The sequence below is a fragment of the Macrobrachium nipponense genome, chromosome 22 (genome assembly GCF_015104395.2).
Source record: "Macrobrachium nipponense isolate FS-2020 chromosome 22, ASM1510439v2, whole genome shotgun sequence".
In the NCBI taxonomy this organism is placed as follows: Eukaryota; Metazoa; Arthropoda; class Malacostraca; order Decapoda; family Palaemonidae; genus Macrobrachium; species Macrobrachium nipponense.
The window spans coordinates 67,299,778-67,324,064 of record NC_087213.1 but is presented as its reverse complement, the minus strand read 5'-3'; the positions used below and the strand labels follow the sequence as shown (position 1 = coordinate 67,324,064).

The window sequence follows — 24,287 nt, the reverse complement described above, 5'->3', positions numbered from 1 at the left end:
AAGAAACAAGCCCTTCTACATCTCGTGGAGCAGATGCTTTACAAGGAAGCCATAGAGGAAGTAAAAGATCTCGCTTCTCAGGGGTTTTACAATCGCCTGTTCTTGGTTCCGAAAAGTTCAGGAGGTTGGAGGCCAGTTCTGGACGTGAGCGCCCTGAACGTGTTCGTAGCAAAGAAGAAGTTCACAATGGAGACGACATCCTCGGTGTTAGCAGCCCTGCGTCCAGGGGACTGGATGGTATCCCTGGACCTGCAGGATGCTTATTTCCACGTGCCAATACACCCGTCTTCCAGGAAATACCTCAGATTTATGGCTCAAGGAAGAGTATTTCAATTTCGGGCCCTATGCTTCGGACTCTCAACAGCCCCTCAAGTATTCACAGGACTGATGAAAAATGTGGCTCACTGGCTTCATCTCGAAGGGATTCGAATACCCTTGTATCTAGACGACTGGCTGATACGAGCACAGTCGCGAGTCAGATGTCTGGAGGACTTAAAGCTGACACTGAAGTTAACACAGTCCTTGGGACTGTTAGTAAACCTCGAGAAATCCCAGATGATTCCCCAGCAGAACATTGTTTATCTGGGGATTCGGATGGATTCTCGGGGTTTTCATGTATTTCCATCACAGGAAAGACAGAACCGACTGCTTGGAAAAAAGAAAATAGCAACCTTCCTAGAGAAAGAACAATGTTCCGCGAGGGAATGGATGAGTCTCTGGGGACCCTTCCTCGTTGGAACAGTTCATTTCTCTAGGAAGGCTTCACCTAAGGCCTTTACAGTTCTATCTAAGAGAACATTGGGATCAGAGATCCCAAAATCTGTCCGATTCCTTCCAGATCACGAAGGAAATAAAGGAGGACCTTCGTTGGTGGATGAATCCGTGCAGGATCAACGAAGGAGTATCCCTGCACGTTCCGAACCCTCGGCTAGTGTTGTATTCCGACGCCTCAGAGCTGGGGTGGGGAGCCACTCTAGGGACGAGAGAAGTGTCAGGCACCTGGAGGGGAGAACAGGTGTCCTGGCACATCAATATGAAGGAATTAACAGCGATTCACCTGTCTCTCATACACTTCGAGGCTCAGATCTCAGGTTCAGCCTTCAGATCAATTCGGACAACACAACAGCCTTAGCTTACATCAAGAAGCAAGGAGGGACGCACTCGTTCTCCCTTTACAAAAAGGCAAGAGAACTACTGCTTTGGGCAGAAGAGAGAAGAATCACTCTCCTGACGAGATTCATTCAAGGGGACAGAAATGTAAGAGCCGACCTTCTGAGCAGGAGAGACCAAGTTCTGCCTACAGAATGGACGTTGCATCAGGAGGTATGCAACAGACTATGGAACCTCTGGGGGAGATCAAATATAGATCTTTTTGCCACCCATTGGAACAGCAGGCTGGAAAGTTACTGCTCCCCGATCGCCGACCCAAGGGCGATTTCGGTGGACGGCCTTCTCCTAGATTGGTCCGGAATAGACGGGTATGCTTTTCCTCCGTTCAAGATCATATCGGAAGTAGTAAGGAAGTTTGCAGCAGCAGAGGGAGCCAAACTGACCCTCATAGCCCCGTTCTGGCCAGCGCAAAACTGGTACACAGAGGTACTGGGATGGATAGTAGACTTTCCGAGATCTCTCCCAAACAGGAGCGATCTTCTCAGACAACCCCACTTCGACAGGTATCACAAAAACCTGCCTGCTCTCGCTCTAACTGCCTTCAGACTATCGAAGGACTTGTCAGAACGAGAGGTTTTTCTCGAGAAGTTGCGAAAGCGATCGCAAGAGCAAGGAGACCATCTACTATTCGAGTCTACCAGTCGAAGTGGGATGTGTTTCGCAGATGGTGTAGAACTCAGAAGATATCCTCTTCCAGTACCTCTGTGACAGATATAGCTGATTTCCTCCTTTACTTGAAGGAAAAATGTAATATAGTAGTCTCTACAATTAAGGGCTATAAAAGTATGCTATCGTCAGTCTTCAGGCATAGAGGCCTTAACATTGGGGAAGACAAAGATTTACATGATCTGATTAAATCCTTCGAGATGTCAAAGAACAGAGGTATTAGAGCACCTAGTTGGAACTTGGATGTGGTCCTAAAGTACTTGATGACCCCCAAATTCGAACCTCCCCATAAGGCTACGTTCAGAGATCTGACAAGGAAGTCTTTATTCTTGGTCGCGCTAGCCTCAGCAAAAAGAGTAAGCGAACTACAAGCCTTAGAACATAATGTTGGCTTCAGGAACGACTCGGCGTTCTGTTCCTTCAAACCGATGTTTTTGGCGAAGAATGAAAACCCTTCGAAACCTTGGCCTAGAACCTTTGAGGTAAAAGGACTTTCGTCTCTAGTAGGTACAGAGCGAGAAAGGGCTCTTTGCCCAGTTAGAAGCCTTAAGTTCTACTTAGAAAGGAAAAACGAACTAAAGGGGAGTAAGGAGAGTTTATGGTGCTCAGTTAGAGATCCCGGAAGACAGATCTCAAAAAATGCTCAGGCGTTCTTCATCAAAGATGTAATCAAGGAAGCCCATTTAGCGTGTAAAGAAGAACAACTGGACCTCCTTAGAGTTAAAGCTCATGAGGTAAGAGCAGTCGCTACCTCTTTGGCATTCCACAAGAACTTGTCGATACAGACTCTAGTGGAGTCAACTTTTTGGAGATGCAATTCAGTCTTTGCATCCCATTACTTGAGAGACATTCAAGTGACGTACGACAAATGCTTTACTCTAGGAGCGTACGTATCTGCGGATTCGTTGCTGGGACAGGGAGCTGAACCCAATCCTTTTTAGTTTTATTAGGTTAGGGTTTTTAATGGTTTTTTGGTGCGTTTAATTGTTCGATTGAAAGAGGGTGCAGGAGTTGACCCCTTTCAAATCGTAGTTCTAACATGTTAGTGTGGTCAGGTGATCGGGATTGGTCGTTATGCTCCTTGTAGTGTCTTAATTACCTAAAGCTCTATCATGTAAGAGGGTTAGCCCCCGTTGGTATGATACAGGTCAAGGTTCTGCCATGTAAGTGGGTCAGCCCCCATTGGTACGATCCAAGAAAAGGCTCTGCCATGTAAGCGGGTAAGCCCCCATTGGCATGATCCGAAAGGGTTATCAGTCACAGGTCTCATCCTCTCTGAAACTCTGATGGCAAGCAGACTCATAGACAGTATCAATGAAGTCTTCTTCCATATCAGGTAGGAACCAAGGTTGTTTTTTAATATACCTACAACGTATGTTGTTTCCCCGTTTTTATATTCATAAATAATTAGTATGTAACTGTCTCTTGCCCTCCACCAAGGGTGTCAATCAGCTAAGTATATATCTGCCGGGGAAGTTGCATGTACAAAAATGATATTGTTAGTATACAATAAAGTTTTGTACATACTTACCCGGCAGATATATACGATTAATGGCCCGCCCAGCCTCCCCTCAGGAGACAGGTGGAAGAGAAAAATTCTGGTTAGAAAACGGGAATGGTTCCTATTCCCGCGGGAGTGGGCTGGTCACCTGACCTACCTGTCGCGTGTGCCGCGAGTTTTGAATTCTGTCGGGACGTCAGAGACTATAGCTAAGTATATATCTGCCGGGTATGTACAAAACTTTATTGTATACTAACAATATCATATTAAAAAGTAAGAAAAATTTAAAAATAAAAAAAAAGAAAAGAAAAAGAAATTTAATTTTAAATTTTTTGTAAAGTTAAGTGTTAATGTTTTCTGCCATTTGTTAATGTGTTTCATAAAGTTTAGTGTTAATGTTTTCTGCCATTTTTTAATGTTTCGTAAAGTTAAGTGTTCATGTTTTCTGCCATTTGTCCTCCTCCTCTGTCACCACTTTTCGGAGATCGCCTCACTCGAAAGGTAAGGTTCTACATTTTACTACATATGTATGTACGTACGGTATTTCTTGTACCATGTACACTAATACACTTTATTTACAGGTATGTATTACATATTAGTAGTATATGTAGTTTAAGTTAGGTATTGAATGGTCCAAATTGTTGTATTTCATTAGCTTTATTATAAAATTTACTGGGGTGTTTTTGTAGGGCTTGGAATGAATTAGGCAATTTACATGTAAAATGTGGTTCAAGATACGAAAATATCAGGTTACGAAGGCCGCTTCGATACGGATTAATTTCGTATCCTGAGGCACTACTGTAATAGTTTTCAAATGGGGGTCATTTATACACTCGCTAAATGTAAGGATCTTATAATTATCATACTACAGTTTATTATAGTAGTGGTTTGGTAATATGATCTTAAAAGTTAAGTGTCATGTAATTTTTGTTTGTAATTTGAATACAAGTTCATTTCTCTACCATATGACCAGGTTAGTTTAGTACAGTTGCTTTAGAATTTCCACTTTCATGTAGATTTAGTTTCATTGTTTACAGGGATGTACTTTCTTTAAAGTTTTCATCTGTAAGGATTCTGTATTACTTTTTTCTTATAATAGGAATTTTAATCTATTATCTAAGAAGCAAAGTTATCAATTTGCATGTTTTATATTCTTTTTATAAGTATTGTAGCTACAACGTATGTATTGCATTAATTTGTTTCATTTAATGGTAAAGTTTTTTAATTTGGAAGAGGAATGAAAACTATAGTAGGAGTCATGCATGCTTTAATAATACATAGTTATTTTTTTAAGAAGGATGGGTTATCATCAGTACTGCATAAATGTAATCAATAACAGTATTCATTTGGCTATGGGAGCTACTAAAAGAACATTGTTTCAATTTCCTTTTCGTCCTATTCAAGCGTAATTGCTTTCTGAACTTATGGTAATCTTTATTGTTTACAAAAGTATTTTAGCTGGAGTGAATCCTTTAACTAAATATACTGTATTTTCATTTTCATGCAGAGCAAGAAGCAGGATTAGATGTTCTGTCCCAAGTTATATCAAGGCAGAAACGAATAGCATCTGCAATAGGCACTGAAGTTGATGACCAAAATGGTTAGTATTTTTGCACCATTCTTAAAATGTTGGTACAGTATATATTATGTGCATGAGTTATATTTATAGATTTTTTTAATATACAGTACAGTATTCTTTTTTTGATAACTGACATTATTTATTTTACAATGATGAACATTAATCAGTTTTAAATGTATTCTCAAAATATTTCTCTTTCTCTGATGTTATGTCTTTGTGAGAGTTGGATCTTTATCAGCAAAAAAGAATGGTTTTGTAGTACTGCCATTATATCTTACTGTCTGCTGACAAATAATGCCTATTTCATGGGGTAGAAATTACTCACAATGATGTAATGACTTAAATTGTTTTTAATTATAATTAAGTGTAGGCATAGTACATTACTCAAGAGCCAGCCATAAATGGTTGGCAGAAAATCTGTGATTAGAAAGGCCAATGAATTTATCTGTGGGAGGGAAATTAGTATGGTTTTAAGAAAACTGGATAGTAATAAAATAGAAACTGTTTTTTATAATGGTACTTGTAATTTATATATAGTTATTTTTATAAAAAACCCCATATGATGAAATATTAAGTGTACTCAGCTTTTTTTATTCATGAAAAGTAGCAGATGTAAAGAAAATCATTTGAATATTCTCTTAAAGACAGTCTTAATTACAGTAATATACTACTTGTATGAAAAAGTAACGGTTTGTGTTAGTGTACCTGATTGATTTGTATACTCAGAGAAATTTCTAAGAAAATCCAGCAGATGAAGGGTAATAGAATGGTAGAGGGTTATTTTATGGATTCTGACATTTTCATTGTATTTAGCTCCCTTGGTTCTTGTTTTGTTATTTAAGAAATGGATGTTGAGTGGCAGCATGTTACCAGAATTACATAATCTGACACTTTTGGTCATAACATTACTTACATATTTAGTTTATTCTATGATATATTTTACCATATTCATTGCAGTAAGTAATCTTTGCAGATTTACTTGATGAAATTTCTGAGAGAACTACAAATACCCAAAATCGGCTAATAGATGAAACTGATCACATTGGCATTGTGCAAAAGAAAATAAGAACATGGCGTAAGTATAGAGAAATTTATTTTTTACTTTTTTACTCTGTAGTGTGTCTCTTGGCACTCATTAGCTCAAATTCTAAGAGAAGAGTAACTAGCTTTAGATCTCCATACCAAGACAAATAATTGTAACTGATAGCACTGTAGGTCCAAGAGAAGAAGGTACAGAATCCACAAGCTCACATTGTAGCATGGTTTAGATCCCATGGAATCTTTGGACTATGAGAAGTCATAGCACCGTAATTCTTTTTCTACACTACTGGCATTCCCAGTGAGTTGTCTCATGAATTTTGACCTTCTTGCTATTTTGCTTTATCAGGAAACCTGTTTCTGCTTCACTGTTGCAGTCACTGATATTGGCACTACATACTATATTAAACATTACACATTTGCCATTTATTTGTGTTTATCTTGGTGAGGCGGTTACCCTTGAAACTGACACCTACATTTTGGGTGTTATTATAACTAAGTTTATCTCTGCTTGGGTTATCACTTATCTCCTTCAATTGTGTGTGGAGTAGGACAGCTGCTTTATTTGACAACCCAGGAACTTTTTCCCCTTTGCGACCTTTCTCTTTTTACTAGTTACTATTATAGAATTTTCTGTCCTTTATATTGAGAAGTTTTGGTGCTGGAAGTCACTTTGGAAATTTGGTTACAATGAAACCTCTGGTATAAGATTCTGTTGTTCCTCTCCTTTAATGGTTTATTATGCATGTCATCAATAAGTACCCTACATTTGCCTCTTGTGGTAAGGCAGTTTAAGCAGATTTTTACTTAAGACCCTAAAGATGTCTCTCTGATTTTAGCCGTATCAGAGGTGGCATGACCTTACACCCCTTCCTCCATCTATCCTTAAACTTCTTGCTAGTGCAGGAGTGGATGATGTTACATTTTACTATACTATAGGTGGAGTTTTGTCATTGTTTGTTTAGCCTGAACTTGAGCATGTCAGGTGTTGTCTTCCACAGTTGCTCAAGTTGGTAGATTCACCACCTTTATTCTGGTTTGGATAAGTACATGTTTTTATCTCTTAGTGTGCTTATCAAAGAGTTTAGCCCCACTCTTATAGGTCATTGTATATTTATTCAATCTTTTCTTGATACTTAATTTTTTTAACCTTTGCTTTCAGCAAAATTGGTCTCTTCAATATGTAATTGTTCAATTGTTCCTTTTCCCAACTGGTTTCAAGCGAGACCACTTGCTATTAGTTTCTTATCAGTTTATATTACCAAATCCCTTTTTATGAGGGTGATCTTCATTGCGTTATTTGCCATTAATTGAAAAGTTTTTGCCAGATATCTTTTTGTTGTACTATACCCATGACAAAGAAGGTAAATAAGTGAATTAAGATGAAGTTGGCTGGTGGGTTTTTCTAATATTCCAAAGTGCAGGGTTGATGTCACTATTTGTGTTCCAGGAAAGGATAAGCTAAAATTCTGTGACATTTGATGAATCAATTAATTTATTTGGTTTAAGGAAGGGAATTCCTTAAGATGACTTATAAACCTCTTGAATTGGAAACTTTGCTATACTCCAACATATCTTGCAATTATATTTTCTGGTTTCCAGTAGATAACATTGCATTATCAGTGGTGATGTAGGAGGAGAGCAAGTGGATTAGTTGTTGTTTTTGAGCAACCCTTAAGTAGCAGTGAGTAAGGAGACAAAGTTGGATAATATTAAAGATTGTTTGAACAAAGTTGTTATATGGTTGAACTAAGTTGTCTTTATGGTTGAACCAAATTGTCTGTATGTATGCAGTGGTAAGATTTGTGAAGATAAAAGGATGAAGGCTATAGGGGCGATTATTTGAGGGGTATATGCGGCAGTGAGAAATATGTATGTTAGAAAGGCTTGCATAAAAGAAGAATTTGTTGATCACTGTGTTCATACCAAGGAAATGAGAGTTTGTGTGCCAGAGAGATGAGTTATTTAGGTATGCATGAAGTTGATATAAATGGTAGTTTTTGAAACAATTATGCCTTTTGGAATTCATCCTAGAATCAACAAATAAGAGGGTGAATAGCTGAAAAAACCCTTGTATAGAGATGGCCGAAATAAAAACAGTAAGAATAGTATAGTATGGTATCTGTGACAGCTTTTGTGTCACAGGGAGATGAGGTTATTTTAATAATTAATCGGATAAAGTTAATCCAGGATTTCTTCCATATTTTGATAAGGACACTTTTTTTATTATATATGTTTGTGATTTCAAGATTGCTATACTAGTGTTATACTTTGTTATATTATATTGTTTATATATAGCACATAGCTGTGATTTTAAGCAAATATAAGTAAATTATTTTTTTTATTCCAGCTTATTGGTTGGTGATCATTCTTCTCTTCATTGCTATTGTTATTGTTGCAGTTTGGTAAGGTAAACATTCCATATAAAAAACTATTTATGAAGGTCATATGCCCTGTACTGAATACAGTTATTTTTTTAAGTGACATGGAATTTTTTGGTTTGTAGGTTTACTTATGTTTTATAATTTGAATTTGCAGTTGGATGAGTTGCTGCATACCTCTTCACTTCATTGATAATGCCAAACCATTTACCGATTCAGAGGTAAATGTTTTATGTTACCAATTAAGTGTTTATAGGTTCTCTTATTACTGATGTTGGCACATGATAGTACTCTGATTAGATTATTTTTTGGTGTTATTTTCCACCTTAGTATGTAATGATGAGAATGAGGGAGCTCTGTTGATAGGGTCATCTAGTCTTTACAAGCATTTCTAATTTTCATTTGTATTCATACTGATTAATGTTAAATTCTAGATGGTAAAGATATTTTGCACATTTAACCCAGGCTTTGGGTTTCTGGTGGAAATGGTATATTGGTTAGGGTTAAAGGCTATTAAGCTTTTGTCTTTTCAGTATAGACTCCTTGATTCAGTATCACCTGCAATGTTGTTGTGGTTGGCACCCATGACTTGTTATTACAACACCAGATTTTACAAACAAATCTATCATGTGATCAGTCTGTTCATCTGTTACAAAAACTTGCCAAGAGAAAATTATTGGAGACATGTAAGACAAGGTATGAAAAATTGGTATAAAGTTAGCTTTCACCTTTTGGAAGGCTTTCAGTGAATGGATTTTATTTCAATCTGCAATGCACTTTCACACTTTCAAATTACTTTTCTGTAACAAAAACATAATAAAAATATTGAAAAGAAGTGGCCACTACAAAGCCATGGAATAAATTTCTAAGCTGATTACATGAATCAGTTCTTTTTTTTTGACAAAATAATCTTACAAAGAAACAAAGGCTCTTAACATTTTTTTGGCAAACTAAAAACTACCCAACTGCCAGAGTGCATACTGGTAGCTAATATATAGTGGGCTCTTAAGATGATACTTTTATTTTATAGCTTTTTGTTGTAAATGATTACCATCATTTACAATTGATATGGTTTGTATAGTCTCAGTGAGAAGGGACTATCTTTATTTGGATTTTATTGTGAATGCTATTTAAACTTCAAAATTTTTATACAATTTATATTTAGATAATTGTATTCTGATACAATATATATTTAAGTAAATGTCAAAACACCATACAAACAAAACAAACAAAAAACAGAATTAAAGCCTGTGAAAAGACAAAGGAAAGCTAATGCAAATTATACACATAATTTGCAGTAACATGCAAAAAGTAGCATTACAATGATGAATTAAAAATTTATTACAAAAAGGCACAAGGACTTGGTCATACACCATTTTGTGGTTTAGATACAGTAGAGTTATTGCTATTTTGCAGTTATTGGTTGTAATCAGTACTTTTTATCATTTGAAACAGGATTTTGCTTTTGGTGTGCAAGGTTCTTTCATTGATTTGAGTTTAGAATTGGCAATTGATAGGAACTTTTTATCATAAATTTAATCTGAAATATCATAGTAGATTAGATTAGATTATAAAATTTTTGGCACATAGCCAAGCGCCGGAGCCGAGGGGCCATTCAGCGCATGAAATATCAATAGTATATGGTACCCTGTTTTTCCTCATTTCCTTGAAAAATTATGAGTTGCAAGAAATTCCAAGTGGAAAATTACAGATTTGTTGCAAACTGAAATATTCATAATTTTTTTACCTAGTAAGTTTGTGGTATTCTTCACATAGCTTGCTCTTAATTGGGACCTTGGTTAGAATATAAATGAATGTTTTACTTTCTTGTTTTGACAGTAGTATATAATTTGTTTTTGTCCACACCACAAGAGTAACTGGATGCTCTGTTTTGGTAAAAGTTTTCCTTAAAGTTCTTGGAATTCTATCTCCCTGAGGTCTTGTTTGTTGACTTTGTGCCTTGTACTTGTGGTGGAAGACTAGATGACCATGTATAGGATCTTTCATTCTGCAACACATAACATAGAGATATCATGAATCTCTTGGGATTCTCAGATGCTACTCGCCCCATTAGTGATAAAGGCATTTTTAAAAATATAATTTTATTAAATTTTAAAAACAGTATTGATTTTTCAGATTTAAGTAAAAGTAATTGTGATTCCATTTCACTTAATGATTTCTTCTATGAAGCAAGTTACATTAAATCATTTATATATTATAGCAAGTTATATTAGATTGTGTAAATATTTTCTTTGTACTTTTAATTTTATCAGAAATATTCTGGACTACATATTAAACACAAATGACAGGATGTAGATTTTAAAAGTTATTGCTAGTCATATTGAATCTAATCCATGATGCTATAATTATTTTTGTGCTTCCAGGTATGATCAAGCTCTTTTGTAATGGTCAAATGTTGTGTTGGGTTTCCCATGTTTTTTTTTATAGTATTATGATAGATTTTGCATATAAAAGCTACTAGTATACTAATTTTTTGTTATACATTTAATATTTAGTGAACTGAATGTATCTTTTGAATGGAAGAATTGAAGTGAAAATTTATGTACGTACTGTATTTGTAATCAGTAGATATTTCAGTTTCACTATAGTATATTAAAAGCCATCATAGCATTTGTCAATGTTTATAGTAACTATGTAGCAGATATTAAAATAACTTATTTGGTCTTGCTGTGTACCCATCCTGCTGGACAGGACATTTTTATTAGCACTGAAGTAAAAAGAATCCATTAACATCAACCGAGTAGCTTATTTGATAGTACCGTAGTATACTATTAACTTTATTTTCTATCCAGTTTCATTCAAAGTTGATAATATACAAATATTTGTTGAATTACAACCACTAAAGATGTTGATGTGAGTTATTAACATAATGGGAAATATTTGATAATTAATCAGTCTTTTTAATAGTAACTTGTAAATTCTCTTTAAGATGTGCCTTTATTCCAGACCACTATGACCTCTTTGCATTACTAAGAGTTGGAATGTAGAATGAAAGAGGAGCACATGGCTTGTTAATATATTGCATTTCCTATGCTTTGATAAAATTAACATATAGCTAGATGAGGAATCTCTGTCTAGATGTGTAGGAATAAACTTCAAGTGGAGGAGAATTTTAAATAAAAGCTTCACCAAAATCTCTAGTTTTTAGCACTGTACTAAAAATATGAAGTTTAATTGTGTAACATATACAGTATTTCTTTTTTAAAAACCCATTTATCATAAATAAGTCTTGCTCATGTGAAACTGACCCAGTCACACCATCTGATAGATTTTGAAAGAAGTTAAGTCCCGTAGACCATGTGTGAATAAGATTACAGTTATGTTGTCATGCTAACCTTTTTACCCTGTTTGTCCTGTGCTATACATACCTTCTCATCCGCACACATTCATTTATTATTTTTCACTTTGAGGTGTTATGCTAAGATTTTAGTTAAATTTTTGCTACATTAACACCTTAAACTTTTTGAATGGTGACACAGTTGTTTCCGTGTTATTATGAGTACAATCTATGTCAGTTTTCAGTCATGTATTACTTTTTGTAATTTCCTTTTTGCCAATTTGAAAATTGGCTGGGTAGGATCAATTTTTCTTGCCCAGTCCTTATCTGGATTTGTTTGTTTGTTAGGTAAATATTTTCCTGTTCTTTGGTCTAAAGAAATTATTACCTTCGGTCTGTGTCTGTCTTTGCCTTGCATCACTGCCTTTTTGGTTTTTACTTGCTTATGATTAAGTAATTTCAACATGCTCCCATGTTGAAAGGTCACTTGGTGACTTTGGAGTAGCTGGTTCATCACAGAAACTCCATATTCATTCTCAGCAACTGCAGTTAGCTTCATGTTTCAAGGTGGCCTTGATGTCTCCATAGCTCTGGATCCCAACCACGGACAGTGCTTCATGGTCTTTATTGGTGGTGGGTTGAAGATAATTTTCAGAAGGGAGTACTAGTAAGTTTCATCAGATTTCAATCGTGTGATGTTTTCTGATGCCTTTAATGAGCATGGTCCAGGGAGGACAGTTGCCAGCACCTAAACTGCTTAGAACCAAGGATGGTCTTCCCAGGCATCCAAACATTTGTTCTTGTCTTGTTGAGGCACAGCATTGGGATCATTGTCTTTGCATGCTAGCTGTCGTGATCTTACCCAAGCAGAAAGGGATAAGGTTGCCTCTATTGTTCTCAAAAAGCAAAATACCTCGGAAAAAAAATCCTATTTTCAAATGTGCTTTTCATACTTCCAACAACATAATTATTAGCTTGATGTAAAAGGTAAGAAATGTGACTCTTGTGTTAGGTGAGTACTGTCTTTGGTTAGTCTTCCATTGCAAATTCAGTATTTACAGATGCTTCTATGATTTTGGCTGTTTTGATTTCAGAGATGATAGTTGGCTTCATTTTCTATTTTCTAAAGGGGATTGGACTTCTTGCATCTGGGTCTTGTCTTCTTAGATGTTCATCTGCTTAATCCTCCCTCCATCCCGCCCTAGTAAGTTGCAAGTCAGGTCACTTATGTTTAATGAATTTGTAAGAACTAATGATGGCTTTACAATAAAGTGTGTTTTTGTACAAATTCATTAATCATAATCTTCAGTACCCTCCTCTCTTTCCCTTGTTCTGCTGGATAGCAGTTAGCATGGGTATGTGCAGTAGGACTGTTCTTATCTCAAGAGCTATCATGTTAATGTAACTTGGTCCATTTCACACTGTAAGGCTATTTCTAATTGAGTTTATAGGGAAACATGTTTTCGTGTAAAAATATTGTGCACGAAGGTAATACAGTACATACTACTATATCCCTAGCAGGCATGTAGATTCAACTGTAAGGTTTAATGTTTGTATACTAAATTTTGGCACTTTCCAGTTTGCTGATCTTCTAAAACAATTTGAAATGTACTAGTTTGTGATGCTGGGATTTTGGCTCGTAAACATAAAACTGGAACAATTTTATGTTCTTTTATATTTATTTACATATTTCTTTATCATTTGAGGCTTTTCTGGCTACAGCTTAGTACATACTGGCTTGCTCCATTTTATCTTGTAGCAGTGGAAGTATAACACTAGAGAAAAGAACTCTTAATATAGAAAAACTCTAATGCCCCTCTTGTAGAGAGACAATATTTATTGCTGATAGTAATAGTTAGCCATTTGAAAATTCTATTATGGTAAAGGAAGCTCTTTATCTCATATGCAGACTCCTGCTAAGGGAAGTCACCTAATTTGACTTGAGCAAGTGTCTGTGAATTTCATGGAATATTTTGTCATTCTTGTATTTGATGAAATTATAAGTGTGCTTTTATGAATGTGTGTGTATGAAAAAGCATAGGTTTACCATCAAACATGAATAAATGTATGCCACTAATAATATAGTATTGTTTTGATTGAGGTTTTATTTTGCTATTCTTTGAGCAATGCTTGATGTCATTTGTAGTCAGCCTATTTTACTATGTAGTTGAATAGTGATAATAACTGAAAACATGCATGTATTGCCACATCCCACAGTATGGTACTACTGACAAACCACCTCTGCCCCACCAATCTCTTATGGGAATAATAAACCAAAAGGTGGGAAGACCTTTAATCTCCTTTCAAAGTTACCCAATAAGAAAGCTATCTTTTGCTTTACCACAATGCTTGCCCTGTAATTTTTTTTTATATGTGTGGACATAACATGTCACGTATTGTTATTGTTATAAATTGGCGGACACAGGCTCTGGCCTCATGGCAGCCCATAAAAGAAGAAGAAGACCTGTGCATCTGTTGTATCAGCATCAATTTTGACAAAAGTGTGTACATTAATCATTCAAGTCATAAGTAGACAAATTAAAATTTAAGACTAATTCTAGTTCTTTTTTTATTGATATTTGAGACAAATTATGCAATTTGCTAATAAAAAAATTTTTTTATCTTGAAAACTGCTTTTCCAAATACTACTACTGTTTTGTACTTCTTTGCAAATTTGCTAAACTATTGCTTGACCGACTTCTAATTGCCTCTGCTGTGTGCTCCATACAGGAAATACTTCCTGCATTTCTAACATGAAATATTTTGAAATTTATGCAATTTCTCATGATTGACCTTGAAAGACAATGATGAGCTGCAACTGATCTTGCTGCCTCTGAAGAACACAGCATTTATGGTTCCTTTATCACAGCAGCAGCTTATTAAATACCCATCCATGACCTCAGATGGGTGATCATAGATGTGCCAATACTAATGCTACATTTCTCCTTGTGATTGAGGAATAATAAATACAATAATAGGTAATTACAAAATTTGCAATGTTGTAAATTGACTGATTTTTGAGGAATTTCATTCCCATTGTTTGGTGGTATGCTTAAATGATCTTAATCTCCCTCTGACATTCTTGGTAAAATCAATGGACTATAGTCAGTTTTTTTTTTTGCTAGCTGTGATTGAATAATTGGCCTGTTTTAGTATATAGCAGTTTGTTTCATTACTGTAACTGTGATATTCACTGCGCTTATGTGTGAATAAAGTTTTCACCTCATATAATATATATATGTGCGTGTGTGTGTGTATACAGTCTGCCATGGATATTCATTTGTACATGAAGAGGTGTACTTGATTTTAGATTATATATGTGTATACAAAATACACCACAAAATGCTTTGCTACATAATGAACAGGGTATTTTATGTAAACATTTCCGAAGTTAAGAGCCACTTCTGAGTTCATGACTTTTACAAGCAGCTATAATGTATCAAACACAGGATCACAGACATACCTAAACATATATTGGACAGTGTTTATGATCTATTTGTAATATCAGATTTACATTGACAACATTGGAAATATATTAGCAGTCATACTTCAGTAAGCATAAACAAAACAGAGTACAAATTTTGAAATGGTTTGAGGTCTCCATTTTTATAAATGATTAATTAAAGAATTAGAAAATGCCCTTTCTGCTTGTAACAAGTTAGCTCCAGATCAAGACTACATACATTTTGAAATGATCAAACATCACACAAAATTTAAAACTATTTACTTGTTTTCATCTCCATATTATTTTTCTTTCTTTCTTCCCACCCCACTATTTGCTTTCTTCCTTTTAGCTAATGCTTTAGATTTAATATTGGAAAACCTCCATTCATATTCTTTTTCTTCCATCCTACTTTCCAGGCTCCCTGAATTGTTCACTTTCCACTCTTTCCTAACAAGTGTTTCATTGTGTAGCTGCGAGGTTTCCATCCTGTCACACCTTTTATAACCTTTTTACCCTGAGTTTCCCTTTCAGTGCTGAGTGACCTCATAGGTCCCATTGCTTGGCCTTTGGCCTAAATTTATATTCCATCCTTATATTGATGACCTTTCTTTATAAATAGTATGTAGATCCAAAAGCAATATGACGTCCCAAGTTATATGGTACTCTGAAGCATCCTGGGGTGTAACTGGTGTTCTTTCTCATGAGCTGTCATCCTTATTAACTTGTCTATGGTCTGGTTATTGTTCGCTTGTTTTCTCCCAGCTTTCATGTGCTAGCATTAGGGCAACCAAGAGAGGCAATTATAATGACTTAATTTACTGTTCAAACGAATTGAAAACCTCGTTAATTAGTCTTCATAAAGAAAGGGGGTTTACATATTAGTCCAGCTTCTTCCTCCCAAAACCAAACTAATACTCTGTGCAACTCAGAGATTTTTTAACAATTAAGGGTAAAGAGTTTTCATAATTATATATTCAAACGAAAGCACAGCTGATTGCAATCCTGATCACAAAAAAAAAAGTCCATGTGTGAGCTGATTAAAGTTATATAAGGATAGTATATTTAATACCACACAGAGTATATATTGGAGGAAGGTTTGAGTTTAAGTTGAGGAAACCCCCTTTCTCAATGCCAAGCTAATACGTACTAGAAGAAAGAGTGGCAAAAATTTACTTACAAGAAATTCCTCAGGCACTTTTTATGTACTACATTATTGGTAAGTTAGTGATTTTTTTTTTTAAATAATCAAAGAAGTGATTTCCTGTTTGGAAAATTCTTTGAAGTTGGCAATTCCATTGTAATCTACGATTAGGGCGTTTTGGAGGTTGAATTGCAGAACGGGTTTGTGTTAGTGGTGGGAATTAACAGTTTTGTACATTCAACTTCCCTGTCAGATATATACTTAGCTATAGACTCCGTCGTCCCGACAGAAATTCAAATTTCGCGGCACACACTACAGGTAGGTCAGGTGATCTACCGTCCTGCCCTGGGTGGCAGGACTAGGAACCATTCCCATTTTCTAATCAGATTTTCTCTGTCGCTGGTACCATCAACATTGTTGTTGGTTCCTCTTGACTGGATTTTCATTTTTCATTGACAATTGATCTTCTTGACCGACTTTTGGTGACGTATTTGGATTGTTGGATTGGCATACGCTTTCGTGGACTGTTTTCTTGAACTTGCTTTGGATTTTTCTTATAATGTCTGACTCTAGTGTTGTGATGAGAGTTTGTGTGAATGAAGGCTGTAAGGTGAGATTGCCAAAGGCTTTGGTTGATCCTCACACTGTATGTAAGGGTTGCAGAAAGTATGAATGTTCTTTTGCTAACACCTGTAAAGAGTGCGAGAGTTTGAGTGCTAAAGAGTGGAAGACTCTAACTTCTTATTTGAAGAAGTTAGAAAGAGAGAGAATGAGGAAAGCTTCCTCCAGAAGTTTGAGTGGTTCTAGATCTAACGAGCTAGTTCCTAGTTTGGGAACTTCTTCCCCTCTTATAAGAAGTGCTACTTCTCCTTCTTTTTCAGCCCCTTCACCTATTGCAGATCCTGAAGATTCGGCAACGGAACTTGCAGATCTTAAAGCTGTCTTTAAAATAATGGAGAGTAAGATGGCTGCTTTGCAAGGTAAGTATAGTGATGAAGTGAATTATGCAGTGGACAGTGATGTGAGTGTCCCCAGTGTAGTGGAGGGGCGTCTGGTCAGCTCCACAACGCTCCCAGGTCTAGACCTCTTCCAAGCTCCCAGGCCCAGAGGAGAAGGAATGTCGAAAGCCATACTGAGGTTGTGGAGATTCCCCACCGATCAGGCGTCCCTTCGGCAGGATCTGCTACACCTCAGACTGCCAGGGATCGCTATTGTAAAAGCGTCCTGCGTGACTGCTTCTCATCTTCAGGATCCTCGTCTCCTAGATGCGGTTGGAGGGATACTGATCACTTGCGCCCGTTGAAGGGGAGCTGGACAGCAACTGCTCTTGATTCAAGTCCGGAACGCTTCCCAGGAGAGTCACCTTCGGAAATCAAGAGAGCGAAGAGAGCCTTCTTGTCTCTCGTTGCTGTCGTGGAGCCCCAGGTAACTTCCAGACCGCCTTCCCCTCCTCCCGATGAGGATAAGGAGGCGGCTACCACAAGGATCCTCCTGGCCATGCAGGAGCAGATCTCTTCTTTAGTTGGAGTGCTCTCCAAGGATCCTCCTCGTAGGAAGGATACTTCTCTTCCGATCAAGAGGTCCTCTCGGCGCTTAGAGGTTCCTCCCCCCAAGTTCGTTTCTTCAGATCGACGATATGTCAAGAGGATTGAAGGTGTGTCTGAACGCCCTCCTTCTATGAGGACGTTTCCTCTTGCCAACAAGCAAGTAGCTCCTACTTGTGATTGGTCCTCTTCAGAACAAGAAGAGCCTACCAGGGAGCGCGAGGCGCTCTCCAGGCACAAAGTGCCTTCCAGGCAGGAGGAGCCAGTCGGGCACGAGGCGTCAGCCAGGAGCCAGCCAGGCGCGAGGCGCCAGCCAGGAGCGAGGAGCTAGCCAGACGCAAGGCTCCAGCCAGGAGTGAGGAGCCAACCAAGAGCGAGGCGCCAGCCAGGAGCGAGGAGCCAGCCAGGCGCGTGGCGCCAACCAGGAGCGAGGAGTCTGCTAGGCTCGTAAGAAGGAAGGTTTCTGATCTTCAAACTTTGGGGCAAGAGCTTCGATGTCGATCAGCTCTTCCCCAGATAGAAGCCCTTCCCCTACAGAACGAAGGAGGTCTTTGAAAGACTAATCCTCCAAACGGGAACGTTCTCCCTCATCTGATCTCGTACTGGAAGATGTGTCAGAAGACGAGTCTCCGGCGAATGAAGGTCTTTCCAACCACAAGACTTTAACCGCCTTATTGCTTCAGGAGTACGGAGATTCGCTTAGTCCTGCCGCTCCTCCTTCTCCTCGTTCGCTTTTCTCCAGTACCAGAACCTCCAAGTCCTCTTCCTTTTTGAAAATGAGACCGGCTATTTCCATGAAGAAGGCCCTCCAGTCTCTCAGTTCATGGATGAACTCGAAGAAGGAATTGGGCAAGACAGTGTTCTGCATGCCTCCCTCCAAGCTTTTAGGAAGGAGAGGCATTTGGTACGAGACAGGAGAAACCATTGGTCTGTCTCTCCCTGCATCAGCAGAGTCAGACTTCTCAAGTCTGGTTGACTCTTCCAGACGACACGCCTTACATCCGCTAGATCGACGTGGAGCATATCGGAGTTGAACCACCTCCTTAAGGGACTTTTCCTCGTACTAGAGGTCGTCAATTTCCTGGACTGGTCCCTTGGAATTGAATTGAATTGAATATAGGATTTAGGCATTAAGCCAAGCACTGGGGCATCAAAGGCCATTCAGCGCTATATAACAAAATTCATTCAATCATAATATCTGTATACTCACACCATTTAGTACCATTTTAACCTTTAATATCAATCGCAACACTTTCATACAATAAAATCTAGATGTGAAATAAATAAGGATTAAAAGGGTAAAATAAATAAATAAATTAATAAAATCAATTATAGCTCGTAATATAACCCAATACTTTGTATAAATTTTCTCAAGTTCAGGGTATTACAGTTTTCCCCCAGTATATCTCTCAAAGGTTTGTCCTGGAGTAAATGTGTCCTCCTCTGAAGATTAAAAACAGGACAATCAACTAAAATATGCTTAACATCCATTGTCACTTGACAGGTATTACAGTGAGGGGCCTGTCTCCCTTCCCCACTCTTCATTAAATAATTGTGCGTTGCATGTGTATGGCCAATACGCAGCCTAGTTAAAATAATGGTATCCCTCCTACTTGTAGCATTACAAGATGACCATTTATCCACCAATGGGTGGATGTGTTTCAATTTTGTATTGGTGGTCAGTTCAGACCATCGAGCCTGCCACTTATTTTTACAGTAAAGATGAATCTCACTTTTAAAATCTTTGTTAAGGAATTACTAAAAGGGGGGATGGATTACTTAGCCCTGAAGCTTCCTTTGCTGCCTTATCTACTTGTTCATTTCCATCCACCCCAACATGGGCAGGGACCCAACAGAAGTGAACACTGATACTCTTCCTAGATTGCAGAAGTACTAACCAGTCCTGCACCTCTTGTACTAGATGATGGCCTGGCATAATTTGTTTTAATGAGAGTAAAACACTATTGGAATCCGTAAAAATTGTATAAAAACTATTTTGGTGGCCATTTTTAAAAATATGTTGGACTGCGAGAATTATTGCGTACAGCTCAGCAGTAAATATTGAACAGGAGGATGGGAGTTTCCTTCTAATAACAGTATCCCCCACCACAGCTGCACTTCCAACTCCTGCAGCCGATTTGGAGCCATCTGTAAAAACATGTTTCCCATGATGTTGAGCAGCATGATTTAAAAACTCACTTTTCATTACCCTACTAGGTAAGGTATTTTTTCCCTCCTGCCGTAAAACATACTTTAACAGGTGGATTACACCAAGGGGGAGACTTGGGATATCCCACCTCTGCTATCTGTGCTTGTTAACAAGCCTACTTCTCTAGCATCATTTTTTCAGCTGTACTTCCAAAGGCTTGGGCACTCTGGATCTGTTAGGAGCCCGATCTAAAGGCGCCCTAACATATTTATAGTTAGGATTGTTTCTCACCGCAAGGGACCTAGCTAAATACCTCAAACTCAACTCCTCTCTGCGAATGGAAAGGGGAGGTATGCCAGAATCCACATAGAGACTGTCAATGGGAGATGTTCTGTAAGCACCTGTGCAGATGCGAAGCCCAGCATTGTGAACAATATCAAGTTTTCCAAGTAAAGTCTTTGCAGCTGACCCATATATTTGGCATGCATAGTCTAACTTGCTCAGACACAAAGATGTATAAATTCTAAGCAAAGTTGTTCTATCAGCACCCCAATCATAATGCGATACAACTTTCAGAATGTTCAGTGACTTCTTAACCCTGATAGATAGGTCATTTATATGGGGACCAAATGTCATTTTCTTGTCGAAAATGACTCCAAGAAACTTGATATTATCCTCATAAGGCAAAATACAATCATTTAAGAAAAGGGTGGGGATCTCTTCCCTTTTACGAGTACGAGTAAAGCGAATGGCTTTGGTCTTCTGAGGTGAAAACATGAATCCACGAGAATTTGCCCATGCGGATGCAGCATTTATTGCAATTTGAAGATTTTGGCATGCTTGTAGTGCAGATGATCCACTACAGTAAATTGCAAAGTCATCGACAAATAGTGATCCTTGTATGCCAGGAGGTATGTGACTCATGAGACTATTAATAGCAACAGCAAATAAGGTCACACTCAATACGCTGCCTTGGGGGACACCTTCTTCTTGCATGTAGGATGAAGATAGTTCTGACCCTACTCTCACTTTAATTGAGCGGTTTGATAAAAATTCTTCAATAAAAGAGAACATATGTCCTCCTATACCCCACGAGGCCAATTGCTTTAAAATACCACCCCTCCAGGTCGTGTCATATTGCTTTTTCGAGGTCAAAAAAGACACCCACCACCTGGTTTTGGTTAGAAAAGGCATTTGAAATTTCCCTTGATAACATCAGCAAAGGGTCTAGAGTACTTCGGTTCTTCCTAAAACCAAACTGCCTGTTAGATAAAAGATTTTTTGATTCTAGATACCACACAAGTCTGTTGTTGATCATTCTCTCAAATAATTTGCATATGCAACTGGTCAAGGATATGGGCCTATAACTAGATGGCAGTTCTGGGTCTTTACCAGACTTGTGGCCTGGAATTACAATTGATGTATGCCAGGAATCAGGAGATGTATGGGAAGCCCATAGTCCATTAAAGGTTTCTAATAAAAATTCCTTGGTATCCACTGGAAGATGTGATATCATTTCATACCGGATGCCATCCTCACCTGGGGCAGTTAAAGAAGAGCTAGAGATAGCATTTTGCATCTCCTCCATACTAAAAGGCAGGTTAAAAGCTTCAGTATTTGAAGAAGCAGGAGGAACAACAGATGTTGATGCTCTAATTTGTTGAAATGCTGGGGAATAGTTGTCAGCACTTGATACATGGGCAAAGTGCTTTGCAAGAACCTCTGCTACATCTTTGGGGTCAGATATATATCTATTATTTTCCCTTAATATTGGTAGAGGCTTAGGGACGAATTTGCCTTGAAGTTTTCTAATCTTGTCCCATATTTCCTTTGAAGGAGTTTTGGTATTAATATTAGATATATATTTCTTCCAAGATGCTCTCTTTGCTTTTTTAAAAGTTCTTTTTTGTTTGGCACAGGCTCTGAGGTACGCTATTCTATCTGCTACATAGTTTGTTCTCAAGTATCTTCTGAAGCAAGTTCGGGTCACTTTTCTTGCGTTGGCACTTCTTTACTCCACCAAGGAACTACAGGGCGATGAGGTAAACCGCATGTTTTAGGTATAAACTTGCTAGCATTATCATCAATAATATTTTCAAGATGTTGATAGGCATGCACTGGAGATGTAAATTCATCATACTCTTTATCAGTGTGTGAACACTTTTCATAAGCTGCCCAGTCTGCCTCGTCTATCTTCCATTTTGGTGGACACTGAGAAGGAAGATTATGGACATATTTTAACATTATTGGCCAATGGTCTGCCATGTAGGTGTTCATTTACTGACCAAAGGTAGTCCAATCGAATGGATGAGGAACAGATTGACAAATCAATGGCTGATGTAGAGTTGTGGAATACATCATACCTAGTTGGAGAACCATCATTCATTAGTATTACATCATTGTTGTCGATTAATTCTTCAACAAGATTACCCCATCTATCGCATACATTTCCACCCCATAAAGTATGCTTTGCATTAAAATCACCCATCAAAATAAAAGGGGCAGGAAGCTGATTGATCAGGTCTTGGAGGTCAGAAAGGCTAAGCCTTCTTGGATTCCCAGCATGATCTAAGAGGAAAAGTTCTAAAGATGGTTCAATATATAGCGAGCATAAAGTAATTTTTTTTCCGATATGAGTTCTAACTGCACATGCCTTGTAGTGGTGTATTGAGTGGGATTGTTTCAAATTTTACAGATTTGTGAATAATAAAACCTGTACCACCTTGAGCTCTTGCACCTTGCAAAGGAGGGGATCTACAAAAATGATAATTGAGTCCAGGATTAAATGGTTTGTCACTGATCTTGGTTTCCTGTAGACAAATTATCTTCGTGTCCAAGTCCCTGGTTAAAGTTTTTATTTGCTCAATGCTAGTACTTAGACCTCTGCAATTCCACTGGATAATAGACATTATCTTTTGTTATTATTTTTCTTTGTCTCATTTGTCTTTTGGGACTTTTCAGATGAAGCCATGTAAGGCCTGGAGATGGAAGGCTTTACTAGGCCACCGTTCTTCTTTTCTTTCTTTCTGTGATCTTTATACAAGTCAACCTTGGGATCATGAGCAGTAGGGCACTTACCTGATTTGATGAAGGTGAGGAGGATGGGGACCATTTTCCTCTTTGGAAGATCTTGTTTTCTAATCTCCTCAAATCAGGTAGAGATTCTGCCTGAGACAATACATTTGAGGTGGTGGAAGCCACATTGGCTTCCTTGGAGGATTGTGCTAGAACTTCAACAGTTCGAGCACTTGGCCCAGAAGGCTGGGCTACTACCTCTAGGAGAGGTGCTCCTATCAGTGACACTACTTTTGGTGTGGTGGAAACCATCTTGACCTCTCTGGAGGTTTGTGCTCTGGCTTTTATAAGCTGAGCCACTTGACCCAGATGGCTGGGCTACTACCACTAAGGGAGATGCACCTGACGGGCCAGGTGCTACCACTGGTCCCCCTGTGTAGTAAGGGGTAGTGGATTATAATCTTTTGGTGGCATCTTAACCGCTTGAGCAAAATTAAGTTGTCGATCGAGTAAATGCTTTGCATAACCTACACTAATATGTTCAGCATTTGCTTTCAAGATGGCAGCTTCTTTCTTGTATTCTCTACAAATTTTATCATTTGATTTATGATGATCTTTACAGTTTGCACAGGTTGTATCTCTGTTGCATTGGCCATGTTCTAACGAAGAACAGTTAATACAGATCTTCGTATTATTGCAGTACGGGAAGGGTGACCGTACTTGAAACAATTAAAGCATTGTAAAGGCCTAGGTTTATATTCTCGAACACGTACTTTTTCATTCTTAATAATTATATGATCTGGTATGACAGGGGTTTCAAATGTTAAAACTACCATGCTTGTTTGAGGGATCTTACTTACTTTCCAAACATTATCAGGGCACATGTCCAGAATTTCTGGTTCTGAAAATTCATATAGATCTTTATCAAAAACTACTCCTCTACCATAGCTGAAGCTCATATGTGGTTTAATATCCTTAATAGGATCAATTTCTGCAATCTTCATGCCACAAAGCATGTGAGCTTGAGTATCTGATTTTGCATTAATCAAAACAGATTGCTTACCGTATCTACTAATATCCTTACTTTTAATTAAACCAACTTTTTTTTGTATAAATTTACTCATCTTATAATAGTTATAATTTTTCTATCTTCCCAGTTGCAATTATCCATGTTGGGGGCTTGGGGGTTCTTACTTCTGGAAGTCCATGCTCTATTTCTTTTTTTCCAAACCATTCTTCTGGTTTATATACCTCTAGGTGTCTTGGTGCTTTATCACATAGAGCCCTAGAAATCAAACAATTGTCAATTCTTATGCTCTCTAAATTTTTATTTGCTTCTAAAGCAATCTCAAAACTTGAA

The 24,287-nt window shown here is 37.7% G+C and overlaps 2 protein-coding genes across 2 annotated transcripts in view; one reads left to right on the top strand and one right to left on the bottom strand.

Annotated features, from left to right (window-relative positions):
* LOC135198772 (syntaxin-8-like) overlaps positions 1-14,088 on the top strand; it is a 37,376-nt gene extending 23,288 nt beyond the window's left edge. The window contains exons 5-7 of the mRNA XM_064226690.1: positions 4,845-4,937; positions 5,890-5,991; positions 8,305-14,088. Coding sequence (XP_064082760.1) covers positions 4,845-4,937; positions 5,890-5,991; positions 8,305-8,363 — 254 coding nt within the window. The 3' untranslated portion in view covers positions 8,364-14,088. The remainder of the gene's footprint in view (positions 1-4,844; positions 4,938-5,889; positions 5,992-8,304) is intronic.
* LOC135198771 (sushi, von Willebrand factor type A, EGF and pentraxin domain-containing protein 1-like) overlaps positions 10,219-24,287 on the bottom strand; it is an 810,178-nt gene continuing 796,109 nt past the window's right edge. Inside the window, exon 29 of the mRNA XM_064226687.1 lies at positions 10,219-10,343. Within this exon, the coding sequence (XP_064082757.1) occupies positions 10,339-10,343 (5 nt within the window). The 3' untranslated portion in view covers positions 10,219-10,338. The remainder of the gene's footprint in view (positions 10,344-24,287) is intronic.